We start from the raw sequence: 25,572 nt of genomic DNA on the forward strand, positions 1-25,572 counted from the left end.
GTATCTCATACAACCGCACTTCAAATAATCTGAACTATCCCTTTAATATACTTATAGCAATCTTAAGACTCTATTCACACTCACAATAACAGCAGAATTTACAGCTTCACAGAGACGAGAAATAATAGAACATTTACATACAACAGGCTTTCATACATTATTGAAGATTTCTCATGACACCGAGGATCCACCTCAAAGAAACACTAATTAAAAGGCTGCTTTAACTCGCCTCTTCTGCAACACCAACCGTACCTTTTGTGGGTTTTAAATGAGATTTCTTCTTGGCTTTCTTTTTTTTTTTTAAACACAATAAAGATCAAACAGCCACATGTCTGGGCTCCAGAGCTGAGAGGGTTTGTCAAGGTGTTGAACTCGGTCACAGAGGATGTAGTGGTGCAGCAGCAAACAGGTCGAGTCGGTGCTCTGACTGAGGCTGAAGGCTAACACAGCCCTCCCTCATAATCATCTTCCTCCTCAGCGGCGGCTGGCGCCCCGCTAGCACCACCTTGTGGAGCGGCAGCAGCCTTCTTCTTCTTTCCTCCTCCTCCGGGTACCCGCAGGGAGATGGCCAGTTTGGCATACTGCGAGGCACCAGAGAATAGAATGTGTCATGAGATCCGAGATTTTAAGGACGCTGAAAATGTAGTTTCTTAGTCAGGTTCTTACTAAGTTTGATGGAGTCCATCATAAACTTGTTTTATGCAAAGGTCTTTGTTATTTCATATGAGAGATTACTGCATCTCTGTTTTGTCATATTATTGTGCACCGATCACATCACCCAAGGCGTTAAATAACATATGAATTTAAATCTAATGACAGCTGTTTCAGGCCACTATTGGTTAAATCTGGTCAAACCACAGTTCACAGATAAAGTAGATTAGCTGAGTTTTTGTGTGTTAACATTTAAAGGCACAGCTCACCCCAAAATCAAAAATACACGTTTTTATTCCAACCAGTAGTGCTACTTATCAACCTAGATTGAACTACAACTGCATCATCAAGCAGAAGAAATTATACTTGGGTGCTGATTTGATATGTTTTGTGATACTTAAGTGTTGCAATTCTACCATGATTCATTACAAATTTTCTTCGCTTTTTTAAAAACACTAGACCGTGTAAAAAGCTTAAATCAATGCATGTCCCGTGTCAATCCGTTTCTCTTTTATTAGCTCTTCATTTTATTTCAGCAGCATCATTGCTTTACAGCATATAAAAGTGGTAAATAAAATCCCTTTTAAAGTAAATTGCTACATTTACCTGTACCTGCTCATCAGTGCCTCCCTACTGCCATAAGAAAATAACAAATAAAATGAGCTGTTAGGCCAAAATAAGTTTTGACCCTTCTGGGATGTTGTAGCTGGGCAGTGTAGAGTGTTAAAGATAAGAGTATGAGCTTAAGTTAGCAGAGTGAAATCAGCAGGTCTTAGTTTGTTTTATTTGATATAAATCATTCATTTATTTTATATAAAAGATCATTTTAGCAATCAAAAAAAGCCATTCATAAAAAAGAATCCTGATACTTAAGAGAATTGATTTTTTCTCCCCTGAAATCTACTCATTGACGAGAGTGCTTGTGATGGCGTGCGATGTAAAAATTATTGGCACTCACTAGGAATATCAAAGATATTCAATATCAATCCATTCTTAATTTCAAAAGCAGAATAGAAGAGGGGGCACATTTTCAATCTCTTGCTCCAGTATACTATGTGCCAAACCATTTACTAGTGTCCTTATTCCACTAAAATATAATATGAGCATCAGCAGCCTTTTTATTTAAGAAAGTTGCATTAATTACTGAAGTTATTTATCTGAAAGCTTCTTACAGTCTGCCGTCTATATGACGAAATAACAAAATGAGGGGGCAGTGGAGTGCTCTGCTGTGTTGTTATTAACGTCATGTCTCCAGCAGTGGAGAGGACGGTCCCCACTGCACCACTGGCTCTGGGGACAGACATTGCTGCCGCAGAGTGAGCGCAGAAACAAACAGTAATTTTGTTCACCGCGGAGCTGGTTTTAGTTGTTTAATGCTGCAGTGTGTGTTGATCAGGTGGTTGTTGTTGTTTCTGCTGATCACTACTCCGCTCTGCAAACATCAGTTTCTGGGTGACTGTGTAGACAGCATTCACAATATGCATCATATCTGTCCCACATAGGCATACACACTGTAGTCTGTCAGGGTGATGCAGGTGAATTCCACCATTTTTTTGTTCTGTCGGCACCATGTTATTAATTACCATTCAGAAAATTGATTTTTGACATCTGTGAATCAATGCAGAGTCTTCCATGTCCACTTCACTATGCATCTAAGAATAGATTTTTACCCTCACCCTAAGCGAAACCCTTTAATAGTGCATCAACTGGTGGGCTGTTGAAATGTTGTCTATGGACAGAACTGTATTCTGTTTTGGGTTTGTCGTGCAGACCCCATGCTGTAATGTCACCATGGTTAAGGCTCTTGTCATATCACGCATCATGTCTAGTTTTCAATCAACCAAAAAACAGGACGTCACCCCATGCTTCAGATTGCTCCGCTGGCTCCCAGTCGCTGCCCGAATCTAATTCAAAACTCTGACACTTGCCTGCGAAACATAACCACAACTGCCCCCGCCTACCTCAACCCCTCATTCAGGTCTATGCTCCCTTAAATCAGCTCTCAGATGTACGTCTCTTTAGATAAAAGCATCTGCTAAATTAAATTGTAAGACTGTTAGATGGTTAAAATGCTGCAAAGAACATTCACTTAAATTACCAAGAACATTAAATATTTTCCACCTCCCCATGTAATGTTAATGTACCTGAAGGGGTTAAGGTAAGTTTTCCCTTAAACTTTAACTACTATTTAATATTTAAAAAAGAAAAACTTTTGACTTCAATATGCTCAATCAAAAGTAAAGCCAAAAGACTGAGACACTGTTGGCTAAATAACGCAAGTATTCATGTATACACACCACATTTATTCGTAATTATATGTCAGTAGTACTCACATCATTGTCCATGTACTTCAGTAAAGGCGAGTTGCACACACGGTAGACCTGGTCTTCGTCCTGCTCATCGTAGCCTTGCAGTAGCGTCTCCATGGCAACACAATCTTCGCTTCCACTGTAGCCGGGCAGACTGGTGGAGACCAAGCAGCACTTCATGTAATGACTCGGTTTAAGTGGCAGTGGTGTTACAGTGTGAACGTGAGGTAATAATGTCAAGAGCAGGTCCTTGTGGTTCCAGTAGAACACAGATTACAGAGATGACAGAACGGGATAAAAGAAGTACCTGTAGCTTTCTCTGACACATTTATCAGCGGCGACGTAGTCCCCTCTGTGAAGATGAATCAGCACTTGAGCGGTTGTTTTCTAAAGAGTGAAAAGCACAGACCAACACTTCTTAGTAGTATGCATTCATGGGAGGTCAGAGGTCATGAGCTAGCTGCAGCAGTGGTTTTCAAACGGTTTGTGTGCACCCCCTGCTTCAAATAATCCAAAATGTCCCTTCAAGATATCAAACCAACAATGAATTTATCCTACTTACACCACAAGCCATAGAACTACTGCAAGAACTACTACAGAAATACTGCTGCATTTTGTAACATATTCCAACAAATACGTTCAATGTCTTTAATTAACACTGAAACAACATTTCTATTTTACACTGCTGAGAGATAAAAATACAAATAAGATGTATTCAACTTTTCAGAGACACCAGAACATATGACCTACTCTGGAAATTCAGTCTGACCGTGGTGATATATTTAGTTTCACTGAGGTGCAAAGAGAATTTAATGACATGACATCAACAAAGGCTTTACTCAGACTGCAGGCAAATCAGATTTGTTTCTCAAATCAGATCTTTAAGACAGACTGTCATCACTGCCCTTATCAGATTTGTGTGACAGACATCACCAGCAGCATGGGGTGCTGTGGTAACAATATAAGCGTCAGTAACTACATATGCTGGTGACCAGAGATCCATCATCTCTCCCTCCAACAAACTGCACTCAAGTTGCAGCGCACAACTCCTCTGTCGTCTCATCATCTTCTCTGTACTGTCTGCCATGCTGGTCTGCGAGTAACAGCAATAATTCTGGGACTGATTTTCCTCTACAGAAATATGATTGGAGTAACATTGTTTGTTTTTTTGTTGTCCAGACCTTGTGAAATCAAGATGGATATAATCTCAATCTGCCAAAAATTGGATTTCGGCCAGCAGTCAACAATAAGGCCAGTAACCCACCTTGAAGCACATGGGGAAGTTCTCAATCTCTTTGTACATGTTCTTCTCTTTCTGCAAAGCCACTGCTGCTTCATCCAACCTGGTTAGAAAGATTAGGAAATGTGCAGTAGTTTAACATCATCTAAAGCAACAGATAAACAGATTTGAGGCTGTTGTCTCCACTTGTCACAGCAGCAGGTAAAATCAAATATGTGAAGGTATTATTACGACTACAGACAGTTTTGACTGATCCTGTATTTTTAGCAAAAGTCATCACATACAGTTTGGCCACACAGGTTAGTAGTGTCAATGTCTCCACTTTAACTTTATTCCCTTTACCTTTTTAACCTGACCAGAAGTCTGGAGGCTTTTCCCAGCAGCTCAACTGCCTGACGCAGGCGGTCCTCATTCTACAGAGAAAAAATGCAAACATATACAGTATAATTGAAAAGAGATAAAATAAACAAGCAGCATCAATTAACTGGCTCGGGTTTTTGGAGGAAGCTCAATTTCACCTCAAACACTTCAGCTGCCTTCTGATACAGGTCCACAGCTTTCTCAAGGTTTATAGGCTCTATTAGTCTGAGAATAAAAAAAAAAAAAGGAAGAGTTTTTAGATTAAAGAAAAGTCTAGCTTTTGGCCCCATGGCAGGATTGTCTTTAAGAGATACAAGGTTCAGTGCCTGATAATACTATTACTACTACTCCAAGCTGATTAACAAACAGATTAATGAGCAAAGCAAACAGAAAACACAAATACAACAAATACTGTACGCTGAGTAAAACTCCATCCTGTCTCTGTGTAACTGACAGCTAACAGTTGAAGAATTTATGTTTAATCTGAGGGCAAATGTCAAATGTATGTAGAAGTAGTGAAAATAAGGATCAATTTTTACTTTCCAGCGCGGTCCAGAGCCATGGCCGCAGTGTCTGGAGTCCCATTCTCCATGTACATCATACAGGCTTTCTCTATGTACTGGATGGCCTCTGGCATCTTCTTTTGCTCCTGGTGCAGTGCAAACACAGCAAAATTACACTTCTGCTGCAGACATTTTACCTACATTTACCCATTAAATAAGTTCACTGTTTAAATTGTGGGTGCGCTCACCTTCATCATCATGCCTGCCTGTTCAATAGCCCTAAGGAAATGGAAGAGAACTTGATTAAAAAAGTGTTTTTTATGTCTGCTACTGACTTATTACAGGATTTCTAACACAAGATACTTACTTTGCAGCATGAAAAAGCCTGCACAACACGTTAAGGAAATTACAAAACAAGTAAAACGGCAGGAGAGTCATGTCATAAAACTATGGACAGTGTACAGAGAGGATACGTCTTGTTTTCTGTGTGATATTCAGCTTCCTTCAGATAAGCATCCTTTGCTTGTTCATACTGTTTTGCATTCTTGAAGCACACAGCTAAAAACAAAAAAAACAGGACACAGTTAGTTAGCAGTAAAATCTTTTTCAGAGGCTGTAGCTGGCTCAATTTTTAAGCTAGAGTGAAGATACTGGTATTATACTAAATGAGCAGACATAAGGAATCCACTGATACCAACCATATCCTGCTACTTAGTGGGTAAACATCGCTCCAAAGTGCTGCAATGACTTATAAGACATGATAGAACATGGGAATGGCCATTATATACTCAATCATAATGTCCTAATACACTTTTTTGAATTGGAACCTAACAAAGCACAATGTTTATTACAAATTTATGACTAGAAAAACTTGACACAGCTGCACGTGACATATACTGTTGACTTGCTTGAAAATCTCCTGCTTCACCCCTTACTATGAAGAATAATGGGCTATGGTATTGGTGCAGTGGAAGAGATTACAGGATTACTTTAAATTAATGAATTATTGATAGGTTACCTGCTTTGGCGTATTCTGAAGCAGCACTGTCAAAGTCAGGCTTCCACTTTGTCAGACTTGTCTTTAGGCTGCAAAACAGAATGACGAGCAAATTATGAACGGCTACAGTAAGCAGGATCAGCTATCACCTGTTCATGGACAACAGAACACGACAACATTGTGGCCCATTTATTGTCTATTAAATCCACCTATAATGAACAGGCGATACAAACATGCTTTCTATTTACGTCGCATAGCCCTGATGAAAATGCAACACTGGCCTTTATATCGTTAGCTAGCTAACATCAGTAGTAAAACAAACTGCTGTTTCCTGTGTGAGAAAGAAACGACATTACGTATCGTGACTCACCATTTCTCAGCTTTAGCTATGTGCTCATGAGCTTCGTTTATCTTCTGAGCAGCCATGTTGTTAACTAACTTGATGAGGTTTAATGAATTTGCTAAGGATAAATAGCTGTGGACGTTGTTTCGTCGATGTTTGGATTAGCAGGAACTCCTCCTCAGGCGCAACGTCATCCAATGTCGCAGGCTACGGCTGCCGCCGAGGACAAACTGTACATGCAATTGGGTCGTGTCTAGATGGGAACCCCAGACCCGCGACAGATCTCGCGAGAGTAATCCAAACCAACCTCTTTCCCCGTTTTCTGAACCTAAACCTGACCGTACAATGAAGAAAAAAAGCACACAGATCTCGCGAGACTGTTGCAAATCAACGGTTCCACGAACGACACACTGGCTGTAGTGTTGCAGTGAGAAGCTGAGCCTTTTCTCAAAACAATGATTTGTGATTTTAGTAGTGGTGGAAAGTAACGAAGCACTTTACTCAAGTACTGTACTTACGTACAAATTTTAGGTGTTTGTACCTTTCTTTCCATGCCACTGTCAACTTCTACTCCATTGCATCTCAGAGGGAAATATTGCACTTTTTACTCACTACATTCATCTAGCAGCTTTAATAACAAGTTATTTTACATATTAAGATTTTTTTTTAACTTTAATCAACAAACAAATTACATATTATGTCTGGCACAAAAGTACACAACACTATATAGGACAGCTGACAAAAACATGTAAATATTAAAAATAAGGGATAAAAACAAAATAAATCAATGCAATGGGACACAAATATATACTCTAAATAAGCAGAAAAATCTGTAAATAAACTAATAATAACAGACATCAGAAAAAAAACAATTAATATGACTTTGGCAGGTTTCATAATAGTATGTGATATTTAAAAAAAACAGTTGCTTTTTGTTTTAATAAAACAAATATACAGTTTAGAAATCTGTTACTCATATTGTCATAATAACAACGTATATCTATAAGAGTAAAAAAGCGAAAAACTGCTGTTTCATCAGCACATCCACAAATCTGTCCACATATCTGGACATTACAAGATTGATTATTATTATTATTATTATTATTATTATTATTATTATTATTATTATTTATTTATTTATTTATTTATTTATTTATTTTATTTGATAAAAATATTAGGTGTTTTTTTCTACTTTATTTCTTCCTAATGTGAGTCAATTTTTTTTTCTCATAGTAGTCATGTTAGTAAGTGCAGGTGATACACTGTCAGATCTCCATAGCTCACTGTTCTTCAATCACTATAAAACAACTAATAATTGCCTCAGAAAAAATTACACAAAAATGTATGTTAGAAACTTAAAGACCAGCGACGGAAGCGGAAATGCGTTGTACTCTGGGTAATGACGTCATGACGGCTGCGGTCTCTAATGGCTGAACAACAACAACTGTCGGCGAGTGACAAACTTTCACAAACTTCCTCACAGACAAAAGAAAGTTGGAAATAGCTGATTATCTCGGTTGTGTAACAGTTTACGCGCGTTTGACTGTTTTTCTTGTTATTACAAATGTGGAGTTACTGATGGATCCCAGATATGACATACCGCGGAGGGCCGCCGGTGGCGGCGGAGGCTCCGCGAACTCGTCCCCCGCTCTGGGCGCTCAGTCGCGCCGCAGGAAGATGCCTCCCAGACCCGCTGATTTTAAACTTCAAATTATCATTATCGGCTCTCGTGGTGTTGGTAAAACCAGTCTCATGGAGAGATTCACCGACGACACTTTCTGCGAAGCTTGCAAGTCGACCGTAGGTGAGGACAGGAGGACTTGTTTTGTCAACTTTTTATTGACAGCATTTAGCAGGGCTCTGTCTACTTGCTGGAGAAAACAGAGTTCAGTTACCAACGGCTGGACGTCATAAACATATTACATATAAACATATTAGCTATCTCCTATTTTACTGTGTAGTGGGACAGAGCAGAGGCTACACTACTGGCTTTAGCTAGCTAACTTAAGCTAACGGCAACAACAACACTGTGTAGCTAACAAAACTGGCTTAGCTATTAAATTTTATTGCTATGGAATTACATTACAAACGTGTCTGGGGCTTGGAGTAATCTTTTGTTTTGTTGTTGTATTTGTTAGGCACTTACAGGAAGTCCTAGCAGTGATTTTTAGATTCCAACACAGTAAGGAAGAGACTTCGCAACTTGTTACCTGAATAGCATGGATCCACAGTAATCCAGTAACTAATCAATTAAGTTAATTTACTACTGGGGAACCTGTTTTGTGTTTTTTACTTATTTACTATTATTATTATTATTATTATTATTATTATTATTATTATTATTATTATTATTATTTTAAGGATATAGTATTTTCCCATGAGTGTTATTTAAATGTATTTTTGTTATTCCAGATTTCTTTATAAACTGACATAATTCTACATAAAAGCATATCATTACTTTAACTGATTGATTGATGACTGGTATTTTTATTGAAACCAAGTGTAGCATGTAACAAAGTGCTATGCCACAGCTATAGATGCTGCCACCTTAAAATAAGCAACAACCTTAATATGTAGAATTGAGTAAACAGTCCTGTGACCAGTTCAACTATTGCCAGCCACAGTGTACAGTCCCAAAATAGTCACACAGACACACAAGCAGCTGCTATGGCAGAGCTCCATTTTCTGCCCTGTCAGTCCTGTGACACAGCTCGTCACTAATATTGTGCATCTTTGACCACAGAGACCATGGAGGGAACAGTTTGTCATTCAAGTCTGCATGAAGATGTAGTTTTCTAATCTCACAATTTCTTAATCATTGAAGGCCATTATGATAGTACAGCGTATGACAGTATGTAAGTATGGCACAGGTGTTACTGCCTTACTGATTTTTTTGCAGCTATAAAAATAAAAATATAATTTATCCACATGTAATGCTTTAAAACACAGAAGGGAAGACATTTTTCACGCAGCTTGTTCTAAAACCAACAAACTAACTGATGTTATACCTACATAAAACCAAAACAACAAGTGCTGTTACTTGTCCACATCTGTGTTTCTGATTTCCTTCATAGGAGTTGACTTCAAAATCAAGACAGTGGAGTTGAGAGGGAAGAAGATCAGACTACAGATATGGTGAGTAACTGGACACAAGTCCCTAGTTCCTTTATTCCCCTGCACGGTACATTTCCTGTTCTGGTCTGTCACCCTGCCGGCTGCTCTAACAAAGCTTCTGGTGTCTCGCTGGGTGCTGGGTAGGTCATGCATGTGCAATAAATTTCCTAAAAATCATTTATGTTTTCGATTGTCAAAACATGTTTTGTCAACCATTCCAGTGGGACTGTGACTTTAAACTTCATGTGGAACAGCACATGATCACACTCACTGTATTACAGAGATTAGAGGAGATTTTCATATTGTGATTATAGTGACCAAAATTACCACAGTTATCAGTATTATCATGGTTTTCTCAAAATGTGCTGAAAATGTTCAAAAAGTACTGTTATATACACAGAAATCATTTCACCAAGTTTGTTTTAAAACCTCTCAACAACTTCAAATGGCATGCCAGTGTTTTCATTGATGCAAAACAAACCCACGTTGGTGCTGCACCTTTGTCTGGGAGATTTTACTAACGTTTATGCTTGTCAGTATTTACTAGTACTACTAGTTTTCAAAGTGCAGTAATCAAACACCATTTTAATGATAATTAAAATGTGAAATGGTAATACTGTGGGAAATGTTATCACAGTTGATTGTGAAACCGATAATCAAACATGTTGTTGTCTAAAGGTTGCATTTCTGCAATTCTTGGGTACACCAGGTACTATTGTTATTACCTTTACGTCTACCATTTTTCACTGAATTTATTTGTATGCATGTGTGAAAACAGACACAATAATTAAAAATAATATTTTTACACAATTATACCTGATCCCACCTCTCATTTCAAGTGTTAATTACACTTGTAATGCAGTTAAAATGCAATACAATACAATGCAAGTAATAGTGATGTTCAGGTTGGTATCACTGTATGTGTATGTGTACAGCCAAGTTTGAATGTTTACTAAAAACTACTCTGTAGGGTAAAGCCAACTCCAATTTTCTTCTTTGTTTTTTCAGTCTGCACTAATCTGACACACCTGCAGAATTGATTGATATAGTCCAAAACAAGCACTTAACAGATTATTTTTAAAGTCCTAATAAAATATCAGTGGTGTTTTGATTTTGATTTAATTTGACAAGACAAAAATAATCCATCTTTTGTCCATTGATTAAATTATTTAATCGCATGACTGTCTGCAATTAATCGCACATTTTTTATTTGTTCAAAATGTACCTTAAAGGGTTTTTCAACTGTTTAAAGTGTAATTCAAATGTAACATTATTAAATCAAATACATTAATTAAAACAATGACAAATATTGTCCAGAAACCTTTAAAGGCACTGCATTTGGCATAAAAAAAACTCAAATAATAATATGACGAACCCAAGTCCGCCAGGCACAGATGAACATATTGACCTGCTCAATTTAACATTAAGGCCAAAACGCATTAAAACTTCTATAGAAAAGTCAATCGTAGCTTCTGTGGGACACTGCAAGCTTCAGATTTAAAATTCCAACACCATAGAACCAGCAGTATTTTAGGAAAAAGTCGCAATATATATGTATCCGTTTATTTATTTAGTATTATTGTTAATAGTATTTTATTTCTTTAATAAAATATTGTCCTCTGAGGAGAAAAATCCTCACCTTTATTCAGTTCAGTCTATACAATGATGAAATTGTGCGCGATATTCATGTTTCGTATTAAGGCAGCAGGATCACTTACATCAGTGTCACTCTAACAATTTACATCAGTGAGGATGTTTTAGACAACAGCAGACAGCAAACTGAAAACTGACACACACCGAGGAGATGAAGAGGAGAGACAGAGTCTGGACTCTTCATCATGACTTACAATAATGCAGCGTTTTGTGGAGGAGACGAGCATCTGTCAGTTTGGTCTTTGCAGCAACAGATATTTTAATCTGTAGAGTTTAAACCACAGAACTATACAGCAACATCAGGATTCATCATCAGTTACGTTTTTATATCGGTCGGTGCTTCACACACCCCTCCCTCCCTCCTCTCTACACCGCGTCCCTCTTCCCTCGCAGTTGTGATCAATCAGGATGAAGTAATTAAGTATTTAAAAGTACAAATCAGACTTGAAGTAAAAGAAAATCACACACCACAGATGTGTACAGTAACATTATGATTCATTATCATAAAAAGTTTTTATATTAAGTTGACACATCTGTCCATATTCACACGCTTTCTCTCTCTTTTTCTCTGCTGTGGTTCAGCCTTATTTGTACTTTTACCTGGTTTCAGGTGGAGCTGCAGCTCGATCAGCACTCGCTCATCTCCCTCCTCATATACTTCTGTTTCTTTGCATTGAGCCAGTTGTTTATACAGACAAGCCTGTTTACATTGTCGGGTGACAGGGAAGCTTGCTTTTGATTCAAACTATGAGTTAGGCCAGTACAACAGAATGTGCGTTGATCACGCGTCAAACAAATTAGTGGTGTCAAAAGAAATGTTAAGGTGTTATTAAAACGTTAACTTTGACAGTCCTAATCTTTTGTTATAATAACCTCATCAATCATTTCGTGATCCTTCATGCCAGTAAATGGTCAATTGTATAGCAACTGTGCACCAGAGACAAACAGTGTTATTGTCGCTTGATAATTTTTGTTGCACACCAGCTTTCTAGTGTATTATTTGAACTGTAAAAATCAGAGATGTTGGCAATGATTCAGAGATCTTGAACCGCCAGTATTGCTGCCCACCGGTGACAGGGAGGATATTTTTTCAGTGGTTTGATTTTGTCCTCTCCTTGTGTCTTGTGACTCTAACTTGGCCTTAATTATATTTAGAGAGCATCTAGTTTGATTAAAAAACTGAGTAACATGCCACAGATTACAGTTATGAAAGCTTTCTTTGAGTGTATGACTGCACTGATTGTGTCTGACAGTGCTGGGATAAAATGTGGGAACTCCATTGCTTATTTCAACAATACATCTGTCCTGTCCACTAACATTCCATCCACCCACCCACCTCCACATCCACCCTTTCTACCACTTCCCTCCCGTTTTACCCCCCCTCCACTTCCAACTCTCGGCCTGCCCATATCCAATGTCGGTCCTCAGTGTGTCTTGTCCCTTATGTCGACGTACTCACATCAAGCTCCATCATTGCTACACCCGGCCTCACCTAACCCTGCCATTGTGCTGCTGTGTCTCTGTCTGCTCTTCTGCTCATAAGCCTGACTGTGACTCACATGGGGAACAGGGAGAGACTAGCTGTCTAAAGGTACAGTAACACACTGTGAGTGGAGCTCCAACTGCTCATTATGCTGCTGACTCAAATATATCAGCTGAATCATAACGTCACCTAAAATTAATCCACTCATGCATTTAAAAATGTTTTTGCACCTTTAATTTTATTAATCACCCTATAATAGCTGCTATAGCTTTAAAAAGTCATTTTGAGTTAATGGTACACTTTACTTTTGGCATTCATAAGCATTATATAAACATTTAATAACAGGTTTATAACATAATGTAGTTGTAACCAGCTATAAGGACAGTTTTATTGAGGCGATAGTTTGGATTATTAGAAGAGGGGTTGTGTGAGGTATTTATCAATAATCAGTTTATTGCCAACAGTAGATTACAGTCGGCATGCTCTTAGAAGGAGCAGGAGCCCCAAAGCTAAACAACATACTGCAGTGGACAGTGTCAGCAGCAAAGCGTATTTAAGCCACCCAAAAAAGGTCCACTAAAAAAAGCAATATCAGTTTAAGTGTATGCTATATTTAGAATATTTTTATCACTTTACCTTGCCATCAGACAGCATTTTCTAACAGGAAGCCTCCGTTATGTAAGCCAAACATCGCTCTCTTGAAATCTACCAAACTCAATTGGCAAGATCAGTAATTTTACTTTGCAGAACACAGGAGTTGCTGATCTACCTGCCTCAGTCTGTTTGTTTGTGTCACTGTGTGATTTTGGTGAATGTGAGCTAACCTTTTAAAACACAGAAGCCAAACCAGCAACTTCCATGTTCTGTGAGGTAAAAACATGTGGGGTTTTTTGCCAAAGGAGTCTGGTTGAGCCAGAGAGTGATATTTAGCTTGTGTAGTGGCAGCTTCTCATCAAGCAAAGCTGCCCAACAGCAAGGTAAAGTGATGAAGATTTTCAAATATAGCATAGACTTAAACTGATGTTGATCGTTTTTCAATGGACTTTATTTAAGCACCTAAAATAGGTTTTGTTGCTGACCCAGTCCACAGCAGCAGATTGCTTAGTGTCCTGCACCAGGACTCTTGCTGCTTCTTCAAATTGGAGGTGTGCCAATCACAATCTACTACAGGTAATACACTTACTGTTGACCTCATACAACCCCACTTAAAATAATCCAAACCATCCCTTTAATCTGCAGTATTCTGAAGACCTGTTTTACTTTATTGTAACTGTCTTGTTTTTTACCAAATTTTCTTTTATCACCCGTTAATACAGTAGCTTTTCACTTGAGTGTCCACAGATACATTATTCAGCACTTACAAAGTCTTACAATTTTAGTGTGTTATAAACCTTTTATGAAATGTTTATATAGTGCTTATAAATCCTAAACATGGGATGTTAAAGTAAAGAGTTAATCATTTCATATTTGTTCATGGAGTGTCATCTTTCCTCATGTTATAAATGTCTCATTTTGGGACAAAACTATTCAGATCTTTATTTTGTTTTAGCTAGATCATGTGGATACCAGATCCAGCTCACACAAAGAGTGATTCAGTACTTTAAAATGATGTATGTATGATGTAATGATATACATACTAACAAAAATATATTTGACTTTGCATATATTGTTAGAATTATTGATTAATGACATGAAAATGATTATAACTTGTCACAAAACTGATACTTCCTCCTCTTGTTAATTGTTCTTAGTGTTTCTTTTTAAAGTATTGTCCTATTAGTAATAGTCATCTTTAGTGATTTTTTGTCTTGGATCAAAAATGTCTTGGGTCGAATCAGCCAATCAGCTGTTTGGTATTCCAAGATGTCTCTGTGACTCTGCACTGACCACGCAGACTTTAATTGTGTTGCTTTTCATTAATTTCCATCCAGGGACACTGCGGGCCAGGAGAGGTTCAACAGCATCACATCAGCCTACTACAGAAGTGCCAAGGGAATAGTGCTGGTGTATGATATCACAAAGCAGGAGACGTTTGACGACCTGCCCAAATGGATGAAGATGATCGACAAGGTAAAAAAAAAAAATGTCAGACTTCTGGAATTCTGTGGGCAGCTACATTTTTCTTAAAGATCTTAGTAGTTGAAATGACACTTTTCTTTGTTGTCCTTGTCTTCCCCTGCTATTATTATATGCCAGACATTTCAGAAAGTATGTGTTAAAACCCCACCCCTTTTCCCCTTCTCAATAACAAAAGTATTCCTTTTCAAAGTGGTATTATTCTTGTCCCACTGTGGCAAAGACAACCAGTGTTGTGTTGAAATCTGTTCCCCTATCAGTATGTGCTCCCCCTTACCTTAATTTGCTAACCATAATCTACCTCAACTAAAGAGGGCAACACTGCAGGAAACATGATTGGACGGGGGAACATAGTTGGAACACAATACTGGAACGCTTTCCTCAGAGTTAGACCCTAGCTCCAAAAAGAAAAGAACAGCAGTACTTTGGGACTAAGAGAAAAGAAGCATGTTTAAGCAACATGTTTAAGTAACTACTTTGTTCATTTATTTAGTCTGGAGACATCATTTTCCCGTGCCCAGTGGCAGACAGATGAGAGTGAGGCTTACAGAGAACCAGTCTACATGGATATTGTCATTATTCTATAACCATTACACTGTGCAATGAATACTTACTTGTCTGTTTCCACTGTAATCTCACTTGCTCTGGCAGCAGTTACAGGTAGAGGTGTTTTTAAGGTGTTATTTTTGTTTTTGCAGAAACACTCTTATTTATAGCTCAACGGATACCGCATTTTTGAGGCTGATATTGATTTTCCTCTTTTCAATTGTGACAAAGAAATGTACTGAGTAGACAGTAGAACATGTAGTCCCATGCAGCTTGTATTTGTTCATTTTGAAGTGGGTGGAATATGTGATGACTCCTGACTCTGTAACAACCATTTTTATGTTTACATTATTATTAAATATTCATTGCAAGTCGCCCTGAGCACCATGCAGAAATTATAAAAAAAATCTGTCCTCATAAACCTGTCATAGCCCTCTCACTGTCACTTTATAGGTAAATTCACAAGAATGCAAGTAATTTTTAAAAAATGAACATTCCCAAATCACACTGCATAAAATTGTTGACAAACCCAGGATAAGAAGGATACAGGATAAGAAGCTCACTGTGTAAGCTCTGTGAAGTCTCTATTTAATTACTGTATTATGGAACCAGTTTTCATGATGACAGTGTACTGAATAGATTTTATCACAGTAATCTGGTTTGACTTTTATGAAAAGGGAGGCTGATGATGTCCTGATGTTGTCTCTCCTCTCTGTTTTCTGTTTTGTGTCAGTACGCCTCAGAGGAAGCAGAGCTTCTCCTGGTTGGGAACAAGCTGGACTGCGAGACAGATCGTATCATCTCCAGACAGCAGGGAGAGAGGGTGTGTTCAACACACAAATGTTCCCATTCACCATTGTATGAAAAAAAAAAAAAAGTCTTGTTTCTATATATTAAAACAGATCAAAGTATCTAATGCAGTAGTGCAGACAGAAAGGTATTTATGTATACTGTAAGCAGAACATCATGACAGTCCACTCACAAACTGTAGCAGGAAATTTAAAATGTTGGGCAGATTTCAGTATGTCGGTGGATTGTCTCTGAATATGGACTTTCTCTACTTTAGAGACAGACACCGATGCTCTCCTGCAGACACTAACATTATGTGTAGCACATCAGCATGCAAATCCAAAACTTCCATTAAATCTAAAGGGGAGACATGAATTTCATGAATTTTCCAGCTGTTGAGGGAGTTTGTTCTGTTTTGTTCATCTGAATTTCAGATTCCATGTGGACTGATTCAGTTGTTCTTTGTTGACATTGAGCTAATTTTACTCTATTTGGGTTACAGTTTGCCTCTCGTATAAGTGGAATGCGCTTCTGCGAAGCTAGTGCCAAGGATAATTTCAATGTCGATGAGATCTTCCTGAAGCTTGTGGATGATATCCTTAGCAAGGTTTGTGTGTTATCAGTAGAACCTGATCAAAACTGTCGAAAAATTGACTTTGAAGTACTTCCTGGTGGAAAAACTATGTAATGATGACACTGTTTCTAAACAACATGTCTTCTGCACTTCTGTGCTGCAGTTTTTTGTCATTTATCAGCTTAAATTTTTGTCAGCCAATATTATCAGGTAATTCTTTGTAATGATTCTTTTCTACCAATTGAGGATTGTTCAGCTTTTGCACTCAGTGTGTTTCTGTTGATGTCAACTTAAGCACACTGCCTAAAAATGCAATGTATTAACCACATGTTCTCTGACTTGTCCTTTGTTCCTGATTCAACAGATGCCTCTGGAAGTTCCTAACAGGGAGCTTTCCAACAGCGTCCTGTCTCTGCAGCCTGAACCGGAAGTGCCTCCGGAGTTGCCGCCTCCCCGCATGCGCTGTTGCTGAGAGACAGTGTGGTTCCCTATCCAACACACACGCACGCGCACACACACACACACACACACACACACACACACACACACACACACACACACACACACACACACACACACACTCTTTCACATGCTCAGCATACATGCAGAGTGCCAATCTGGCCGCAAGAGGGCAGCAAACAGCAGCAGTTTGGAGTTATTGACTGCTGATGTAAGATACATGGACTCTCTTTAACAACCAGTATTATCTTCACTTGTTTCTTCTCCTGTTTTGTAACTGTACACTATGACAAGTACCACACTAACACTTAGGCCTGTTGAATCATCCACTTCCTACCACCCGTCTGTCTACACTTGACCCCAGACTACCTCATTCCTCAGACCGTTAGGATAGCTGTGCCCCGCAGGTGCCTTTGAGGTAGAGAGCCCTCTGGTAGCAGTTGCACATTTACAAGGAGGGGCAATTATTAAGGGCCTTACAGCTTGTTCTCTTCCTGTTTTCTTTCTTAAAAATAGTCCTCACACATACTGTACACTAAGTTTGACATTGTCTGAGTTGCACCGACGGTCTGGTATCTCTGCATTCTCTAGCTTACAGAAAAGGGATAATAATATCTCATATCTCTTTGGCTTAGTTTATATTCTGGGTCTTGGTACAGTAGTTTTATATTCTTATTACTAGGTTTTATTATCAAGTGAGGAGTTGACTTGAGGTAAACAAAAGCACATGATGTAAATATGGTGTGTTGCTGTAATGACTGGACAAGGTGCAGATTTTTGTGGCCAACAGAAGGTGGTTGTGTGGTGGTGATCATATCAGTTTGTATTCATTTGCCTTAAGGTATTTAAGTGGCTGGAACAGCTCATTTCACATAAATTGAAATTGTATAAATTGTAAAATTTTGCACTACAATCCATCTCACTTAGTTAAGCTGACATGCAGTAGAGGAAAGTACACGACTTGCACCTTTAGAGCTAGAGAAGATCAATGTTGACTCAGTAGTGGCCGCTCTCTTCCACAACCTGTCGAAGTGGGATGGTGATGCAAGGAGAGATGGGTAATGTAGTTTTTGAGGGATTGGTGTTTTCACAGGGGCATTCTCCATGTGTGTTGCTGGCTTTTTAGAGGAAATAGAGATGTTAAATAGCTAGTACACATACCTACATACACACATGGGTTTAGCCTTTGTTTTGGTTTTGTTACTAATATTGCATTTTGTTTTTGATGTTTTTCCTCTGAATTCAGATACAACTTAGAGAGGAATGTCTGAGCCTCCCTTTTTGGGAGAAAAGTGCAGTGCAGGAAGGTTTGGTTTGTATTTGAATGACTCAGGAAACTTGGATCGGCTCATATCTGCTCATTTTGACAGGCTTTTATTGCAGACTTGATTTGTTTCATAATAAATATATACAGAAACTTACTGATAAAAATCGTGCTTGAAGGGAACTTTTTTAGAGGAGGAACACAATTTTGAATTTATGATTTGGCAGTTTGTTACAGACCAGTATGGAGATATCCCATTACTTGCACATTTTCAAAGAAATTAGGCAATGCATGTTAAGCCCTCCTGTGTTCATAGATATTAAAGGGATATCTCAGATTATTTGATGTATGAGGCACTTAACCATATGCTGGTCGGCACACCCCCAGTTTGGAGAAGCAATATCAGTTTAAGTGTACGCTTTATTTAAAATATTTTTATTGCTTTACAACATTTTCCAACAGTCGTTATGCAAGCCAAATATCACACTGTACATACTAATCAGCAATCTGCTGCCTCGATCTTTTAGTTTGTTTGTGTTGTTGTGTAACTTTGGTGAATCCAAACTATCCTTTTAAAACACAGAAGTCACAAAACAAGCAAACTAACCGATTGAGGCAGCAGTAAGCTAGCGACTCCTGTGTTCTGCAAGGTAAAATTAGTGATTTCACCTATGGAGTCTGGTTGGTTTGGACAGAGTGATACTTGTATAGTGATTGATTGCCATCCAAAAAGACTGTCTGATGGCAAGATAAAATGGTGAAAATATTCTAAATATACACATATTCAAACTCAAATATACACTCAAACTGATGCTGATTTTTTTTTTAATGGCTAAACTACCTTTTGTTGCTGACCTTGCAGTACGTTGCTTAGCTTCCGAGCTGGTACTCCTGTTGCTTCTCCAAACTGGGGGCGTGTCAGATGTCTTTTACTGTAGGTATGACACTGATTGTGGATAAATACCTCATACAACCCCTCTTCAAATAATGAACTATCCTTTTAATCATTTAATTCTTCCGTCTTTTTTTGCTAAATTAATGCAATATTAGCAATGTAGCATTGTGAGTGTTTCTGTTTTTGTTTTTACATGTTGAAGTAAAAGCCCGTGTCTGAGGGTGAGGAAGGAAAGCCCATTCAAAGGACCTGATTTAAAATTGCTTAAACTGACTTGCTATTGGTTAATTTTACTTTTTTGTTTAAGTTTTATGTTATCGTCAAGCTTTTATGGACTTAAAACGGCACATTATATATTCAAACAAATGAATAGTTTCATACCAAAATAAAAATGTTGAAATGCGAGACCTTGGCTAACAAAACAGTAACTGACATCCAAGCACATCTTGCAATAAGATTTTCAGCCAGCAAACAACACGTTCATACAAATTATCGGCAACTTTATCACTTGTGTTTTCAAATGATAAGCATCTTTTGATATTTGTTTGTTTGGTGTCAAACCTTTCATTTGTCCCCCCTAACTTTTAGCATTTGGCACTAACCCTGTGGTCTTTGTTTTAATAGCCAAGCCTTATACTACTCAGTGTTTTAAATATACATTTTAAAACAATGCTTTTATTTGAAATGTGTATCCTTTAAGATGGAAGACTGTACTTTGTATTAAACCTGTTATAAGTCTTTGAGAAGTTTTGGCATGTTTAAAGCAGAGTTGTGATATTTATAACTTGTGGCATTCTTGAACTAATGAAATGCAATTAAAGATATCTATATTTATTACCAGATTATTGTCTTGATATTTTTTACTGTGTGATGGTGTGTATTTTTCCTGAAGAAGGATCTGTGGCATCTCAGGGGTTCTTGAGTAGATTCCAGGAACTCCAAAATGATAATTTGCTTAATTTTAATCCCTTTTCTTTCACTCCAGAGATTTTGCAAGGGCATCCTCAACAGGCTCAGTCGTCTGCAAGCATGGATGGGGTGAAGTTCACCACCATTTTGAAATAGCTGAACAGTTTAAGAACATCTCTCAACACAATTTCAGGGAATTTAGGAGTATCATCATCTACAATCCAGAATATCATTGAAACATTCTGGAGAAATCTGCATGGGTAGGGGCTGGGGCCAGAAACCAACAGTGAATGCCCCACAGGCAGCACTATGTAAAAACAGACAGGATTGTATAAAGGATACTACATGGGCTTGGGAACACTTTGGAAAACCTTTGTTGGCCCCAAGCGAATCTGAGATGAACTGAAAGAAAGTGGAAAACTGTGCTGCAGTCTGATGAGTCTACTTTTTTTTATTTTTTTATTTGGAAATCATCATCTTTTCCTCTGGACTAAAGAGGAAAAGGACCATCCAGATTGTGACCAGCACTAACTTCAAAAAGCCAGCATCTGCGATGGGATGGGGGTGTTAGTGCCCATGGCATCATGGGTAACTGTCACATCTGTGAAGGCCCCCATTAATGCTAAAAGGTACATGCAGGTTTTGGAGCAACATATGCTGCCATCCAGACAATGTCTTTTTCAGAGGCCTCCCTGCTTATGTCAGTAAGACAATGTCAAGACACATTCTGCACTGCGGCTTCACAGCAAAACAGTTCACGTAGTAGACTGACCTGCCTGCAGTCCAGACCTGTCTCCCATTGAAAATGTGCAGTGCATTATGGAGCATAAAATACAACAACAGAGACCCTCAACTGTTGAGCATGTTAAGTTATATAGCAAGCAAGAATGAGAAAGAATTTCACTTTCAAAACTTCAACAATTATTGTCCCCATTTCCAGTGTTGTTAAAAGTTCCAGTTTCTTTTTTGTTGTTGTTGTTGTTTTTGTTTGGATTTTACCCTATGACCTGTGTAATCATTGATGAATTGATTGAGAGAAATGATTCTCCAATTTTAATTTACTCGTCAATTATAAACATCACAACATGTTTTGATAAATTGTGAATAATTTGACTTTTTTCAGGAAAAAAATGCATGAACATCCCCTCCAGCTTCTCCGATGCGATGATTTGCTTTTCTTTGTCATATTAAATTATCTTTGAATTTTTATGTTTGTGTCCTTCCAAAAGGAGGACCTGTGGTGGAGTCCTTGAGTGGATTGGCTTTATGTCATCACCTTGCCTCCTGGGTATCTGGCTCTCTTCTTTGTGTAGGATTTTCCACAGAAAGAGGTGAGCATTGATACCTCCTGAATCCATCTTTGCACCCAAGGTGACATCTTCAAAATAGTTATCTTTTTTAAAATAGTCCTAAATTCAAACAAACTAATTTAAAGCAAAGAAAACCTGCAAAACTTTTTTAAAAAAACATTTTAGAAACTGGGACCAGCAGGGTTTGGGCATTTTTCCTTAGGAAATGACTATGATTTTGCTGCTTTTCTTTGTCATACTTGATGAACTGATTATCTTTGAGTTTTCGTCTTTGTGTCTTTTGTGTCTTACATGTGGATTGTTACATGTGGAGTCTGTTTGCACTGTCTTTATACATTTCACATTTTTTAACTATGTGTGGACTTTTTTTTAAGCTTGCACTGTTTTACACATCTCACACCTCATATTGTGTTGATGTGTATTTTTTATTACACTTTTTTTTTTTTTTTAACTTTCTGCAGATTTTATACTTTATTATGCCTGTTGATGCACCCTCTCACATTATTGTTAGTACTGTGAATGTCATTCTTTTTTTACCGTATTACCTAGTTTTCCATTATTTATTATCCTTTTCTTCACTGCCTTATTTTTCTCTGCTGCTGTGACTGAAATTTTCCCACTGGGAGAAATAAAGGACAAGCTACCTATTTATCCGAAAGGATGATCTATGGCATCCCAGGGTTCCTAGAGTGGATTCCAGGAGTACCACCATGATATTTCGCCTAATTTCAGTGCCCTGTCTTTCACTACAGAGCTTCAAATCATTTTGTAGCATCAAGATTTTGCAGAAGTGTTGCTGGATTATTATGGAACATTTAGATTGGGGTCTTGTATAAAAGCATTGATTTGAGGATATGATTTAGAGAAATTGATTTTTCATATAAATAGGTGTGTATTTCATCTCCTTGGCACCTCATGTGAAGGTGGTCAGTAGCCAATAGTGTGTGTGTCATTAGGGCATGCGCACCAAAGCGTGTCAGACCTGGTCCCAGAGAAAACAAGGGGTGTGCTTGGGCTCTTGTGAGGCAGCAGCGCATGCGCCCCGCAGAAAATCACGGGCGTCGAGGCTCACACCGCAGCGATTGCAGATCTTACATGTCAGATAGGAGGGAGTGGGAAGGGGTACGAGACGCGGGGGCCCAGCAGCACTCACAGCCCGGTGTAAGAGAGGGATGGAGAGCCGATCTGCGGAAGACGAGGAGGACTGACTATTTTCTACAACTTGAGCCTGACGAGCCCTGTCTGCAGATGCAGCCTGTCTGTCATCCCATCCGTCCCAGTAATCCCTGTTTTATTGCAGCGTTTCCTCCGAGGGGGCTACAGGCAGAGGGGACTACAATGACAACCTGGTGAATGCAGACGAGATGGAGTAAAAACATCCAGCACGGCGCAGGATGTGCATCCCCAACCCGACAAGGAAGAAGGTAGAGAAAGCTGGCTGTTTTCCTGGTGTCGCATGTCAGAGATTTTCCGCGGTGTTGTGGATTGATCGTTTGCTTCATCACCCTCCTGCTGCCGGTGTCGGTGTATAATGGAGAGCTCCAATGGCTCTGGCAGCGACACCAAACCGCAGAACCACCAGTTGGAGAAGAAGAGACTGAACCGAGCGCCTTCCCCGGCCAGACCTTTCCTCAAGGATGTGCACTCCCGCTCCACCAAACCACCTGCCATCGTCCCCAAATCCCCCAAACTCAACAAGCAGCAGCAGCAGGCTGCCTCACTGCCCCTGGCCCATCCGAACCGCAGCTCCAGACGCAACGCCACCGGGTCCAAAGAGAAACTAGCCACGGCCAAAAGTAACACCAAGTCTTCTGTGGCCAAAAAACCCACAAAGGTGCCCCAGCATGCAGCAGCCGAGCCCAAAGCCGCCAGCATCAAACACACGGACAGCAGCACCAGCAGTCCGATCCTCGCCAAGAGCAAGAAGGGGAAACTAGCCTCGGGCTCCCCGGGCCCTCTTAGCCATGGATCCCCGATCCGCGTACCTACCGGAGCGCCTCTCGGCCGGGTCAGCCAGACCGACAGCAGCTCAGACCTGTCAGACTGTCCGTCCGAGCCGCTGTCGGACGAGCAGAGGCTGGCACCGGCCGCTAGTAGCGATGCCGAGTCGGGTACCGGCTCCAGTGACCGGGATCAGCTGGGAGCAGATAATCCGAGCGGAGCGGCTGCAGATGCTCCGCTGCGCACAACAACCGAGGCTTCCTCCGCCAAGGGAAGCATGTCTCAGGCTCAGCCCGCTCCGGGGATGCACGGAGAGAAACACAAGCAGGAGAAACCTTCATCCAGCGCACAATTCAGACTGCCAGGCACCAAGGATGCGACCGAGGAGGACCTGCTGCGGGAGGTGGAAGATTTGAGATCTGAAAACGACTACCTCAAGGTACGGCGATGCTTTCTCTGCAAGTAACAGGGCAGATAAACGTGCACACTATGCTTATTTGTTGCAGAGGCTTTACAGTCGAGTCAAATTTTATTTTTATAGCTCAGTATTACAAATTACAGTTTGTCTCTGGGAGCTTTACGATCTGTACAGTGTGCAGCACCCTCTGACATTTAAGCCCTCGACTGGGTAAGGAATCCCCACAAAATCTCTTTAACAGGGAAATACATTCATATAAACCCCTAATTCAACATTAACATTTTAAAAGACTTCACATTTTGTTTGTTGGTTCATTTAATCTCTCATCCATATGAAGCTGTTTCCCAAAGAGGACCCACAACTGTCCCCTCACAGGACAGTCAACTTCAATCCCTGCCATCATGCCAACAAGACATTTGAAGATGTCATCTTGGGCTTTGAGAAACATATTTTGCCATTTTCTGACATTTTACGGCTCAAACAACTAGTAACTGCAGCAAGAAAGTGGCAATTGTGGCTGCAACTAATACAGTAATTATTTGCAACTATACTTATGATCAATTTGGGTCATCACCCTTTACTGGGTAAGAGAAAAACCCTTCAACAGGGAAATATGTTCATAAACACTTAATTTAAAAGTATAAGACTCATTTTTATTGTTGGTCCATTTAATCTCTTTTCCAAAAGCAGCTGTTTTCCAAAGATGACCCTCTTTACAGGATAGTCTCAGGTTCAGTACCCACAATCATGCCAACAAGACATTTCAGGATGTCATCTTGGGCTTTGTGGATATAAGACATTTGAGAATATAGTGATAAGAATATAGTGTCAATATTTTCACCATTTTATGGACCAAACAACAAATGATTGCACTAAGAAACTTGTTTTAGGGGCTGCAACTAATAATTATTTGGAACTATTCTTATTGTTCAATCAAGTTTAGTCTTCACCCTCAGTTACCCCCAAATAACTCTTTCAACAGGGACATGTATTTGTAGAAACACCCAAATTCGAAAATAACATTTAAAAAGACTTATCTTTATTGGTGGTTCATTTAATCTTTATAGTCCAGAAGCAGTGGTTCTCCAAAGAGAACCCAAAACTGTCTCTTCTCAGATTCAATCCCCACCATCACCTGTTTTTGAAGTGTCCTTGAGCAACTTCCACCTGCTCACCGAATGAAAGCCTGATCTGAATGTATAATTTATTATAATCTGAACACATCTCCTTTAATGCCCAGCTGTCATCCCCATGAAGTCCTCGTGTCGATTCTCCATCCATCATGTTGTCTTTTGTAACCTTCCCGGGCTTCCCCGTGGATGTGACCTTTATTGATGGGACTTTTATTGATAGTAGCTTCACCCTGGCGTGTCCTTAGACTTACACTTCTTTGATATTGTTACTGTCAAAGTCTATTTTAACAGAAAGACTCAACATTTTGAGCCCCTTCTGTTTGCATGTGGGACACAGGAAGAAAGAAGGACAGATTGTCTTCGGGGATACACAGTAGTTATTTTAACAAAGTGTTTTGTTTGCCAACATTTTATTGCTGTATTTTACGTATAATACATAACGATCCTGCTTAAAGATCATGCGGAGTGCCTCCTCCCCCTCTTCTTTATAAGTAGGCTATCCCCTGTAAGTTGGGGAGGGGAGGCAAACAGATAATGCGGCAAACAATATTGCAGTTTTTCTTTTTTTTTTCAGATGGGTTACAGACAGGTTTATTTGCATGTTA

At 39.2% G+C, this 25,572-nt stretch overlaps 3 protein-coding genes across 9 annotated transcripts in view; 2 read left to right on the forward strand and 1 right to left on the reverse strand.

Annotated features, from left to right (window-relative positions):
- Nucleotides 1-307: 307 nt before the first annotated feature.
- Nucleotides 308-6,620, reverse strand: napgb (N-ethylmaleimide-sensitive factor attachment protein, gamma b). The gene is made up of 12 exons (XM_084731670.1): nt 6,431-6,620; nt 6,082-6,149; nt 5,537-5,621; nt 5,431-5,448; nt 5,312-5,342; nt 5,100-5,209; nt 4,719-4,785; nt 4,543-4,613; nt 4,225-4,303; nt 3,268-3,347; nt 2,985-3,114; nt 308-581 (listed from the first exon to the last, which is right to left on the reverse strand). The coding sequence occupies exons 1-12, from the start codon at nt 6,484-6,486 to the stop codon at nt 441-443; spliced, it is 936 nt and encodes a 311-aa protein (XP_084587796.1). The 5' UTR covers nt 6,487-6,620; the 3' UTR covers nt 308-440.
- A 1,179-nt stretch (nt 6,621-7,799) lies between these two features.
- Nucleotides 7,800-20,098, forward strand: rab12 (RAB12, member RAS oncogene family). The gene is made up of 6 exons (XM_084731675.1): nt 7,800-8,207; nt 9,478-9,538; nt 14,585-14,723; nt 16,009-16,098; nt 16,567-16,671; nt 17,003-20,098. The coding sequence occupies exons 1-6, from the start codon at nt 7,982-7,984 to the stop codon at nt 17,108-17,110; spliced, it is 729 nt and encodes a 242-aa protein (XP_084587801.1). The 5' UTR covers nt 7,800-7,981; the 3' UTR covers nt 17,111-20,098.
- A 2,445-nt stretch (nt 20,099-22,543) lies between these two features.
- mtcl1 (microtubule crosslinking factor 1) overlaps nt 22,544-25,572 on the forward strand; it is a 97,664-nt gene continuing 94,635 nt past the window's right edge. For all 7 annotated transcript variants that reach the window (XR_014771626.1, XM_084731657.1, XM_084731651.1 and 4 more), the window contains exon 1: nt 22,544-23,855. Coding sequence is in view for 6 of the 7 variants with exons in the window: in XM_084731657.1 (XP_084587783.1) it covers nt 23,007-23,855 (849 nt within the window). In the remaining variant the exon portion in view is untranslated. The remainder of the gene's footprint in view (nt 23,856-25,572) is intronic.

This window comes from Lutjanus erythropterus, chromosome 12 (genome assembly GCF_056507025.1).
Source record: "Lutjanus erythropterus isolate fLutEry1 chromosome 12, fLutEry1.hap2, whole genome shotgun sequence".
NCBI lineage: Eukaryota > Metazoa > Chordata > Actinopteri > Lutjaniformes > Lutjanidae > Lutjanus > Lutjanus erythropterus.

Excerpts from the sequence above, each read along its gene's own strand:
- napgb (XM_084731670.1), bottom strand. The coding sequence starts at position 6,486 with ATGGCTGCTCAGAAGATAAACGAAGCTCATGAGCACATAGCTAAAGCT. Across the intron at positions 4,304-4,542 it reads CTTCTGGTCAGGTTAAAAAG|GTTGGATGAAGCAGCAGTGG; the intron begins GTAAAGGGAATA and ends CTTTCTAACCAG. Across the intron at positions 582-2,984 it reads TGAAGTACATGGACAATGAT|TATGCCAAACTGGCCATCTC; the intron begins GTGAGTACTACT and ends GGTGCCTCGCAG.
- rab12 (XM_084731675.1), top strand. The coding sequence starts at position 7,982 with ATGGATCCCAGATATGACATACCGCGGAGGGCCGCCGGTGGCGGCGGA. Across the intron at positions 8,208-9,477 it reads AGCTTGCAAGTCGACCGTAG|GAGTTGACTTCAAAATCAAG; the intron begins GTGAGGACAGGA and ends TTTCCTTCATAG. Across the intron at positions 9,539-14,584 it reads AAGATCAGACTACAGATATG|GGACACTGCGGGCCAGGAGA; the intron begins GTGAGTAACTGG and ends ATTTCCATCCAG.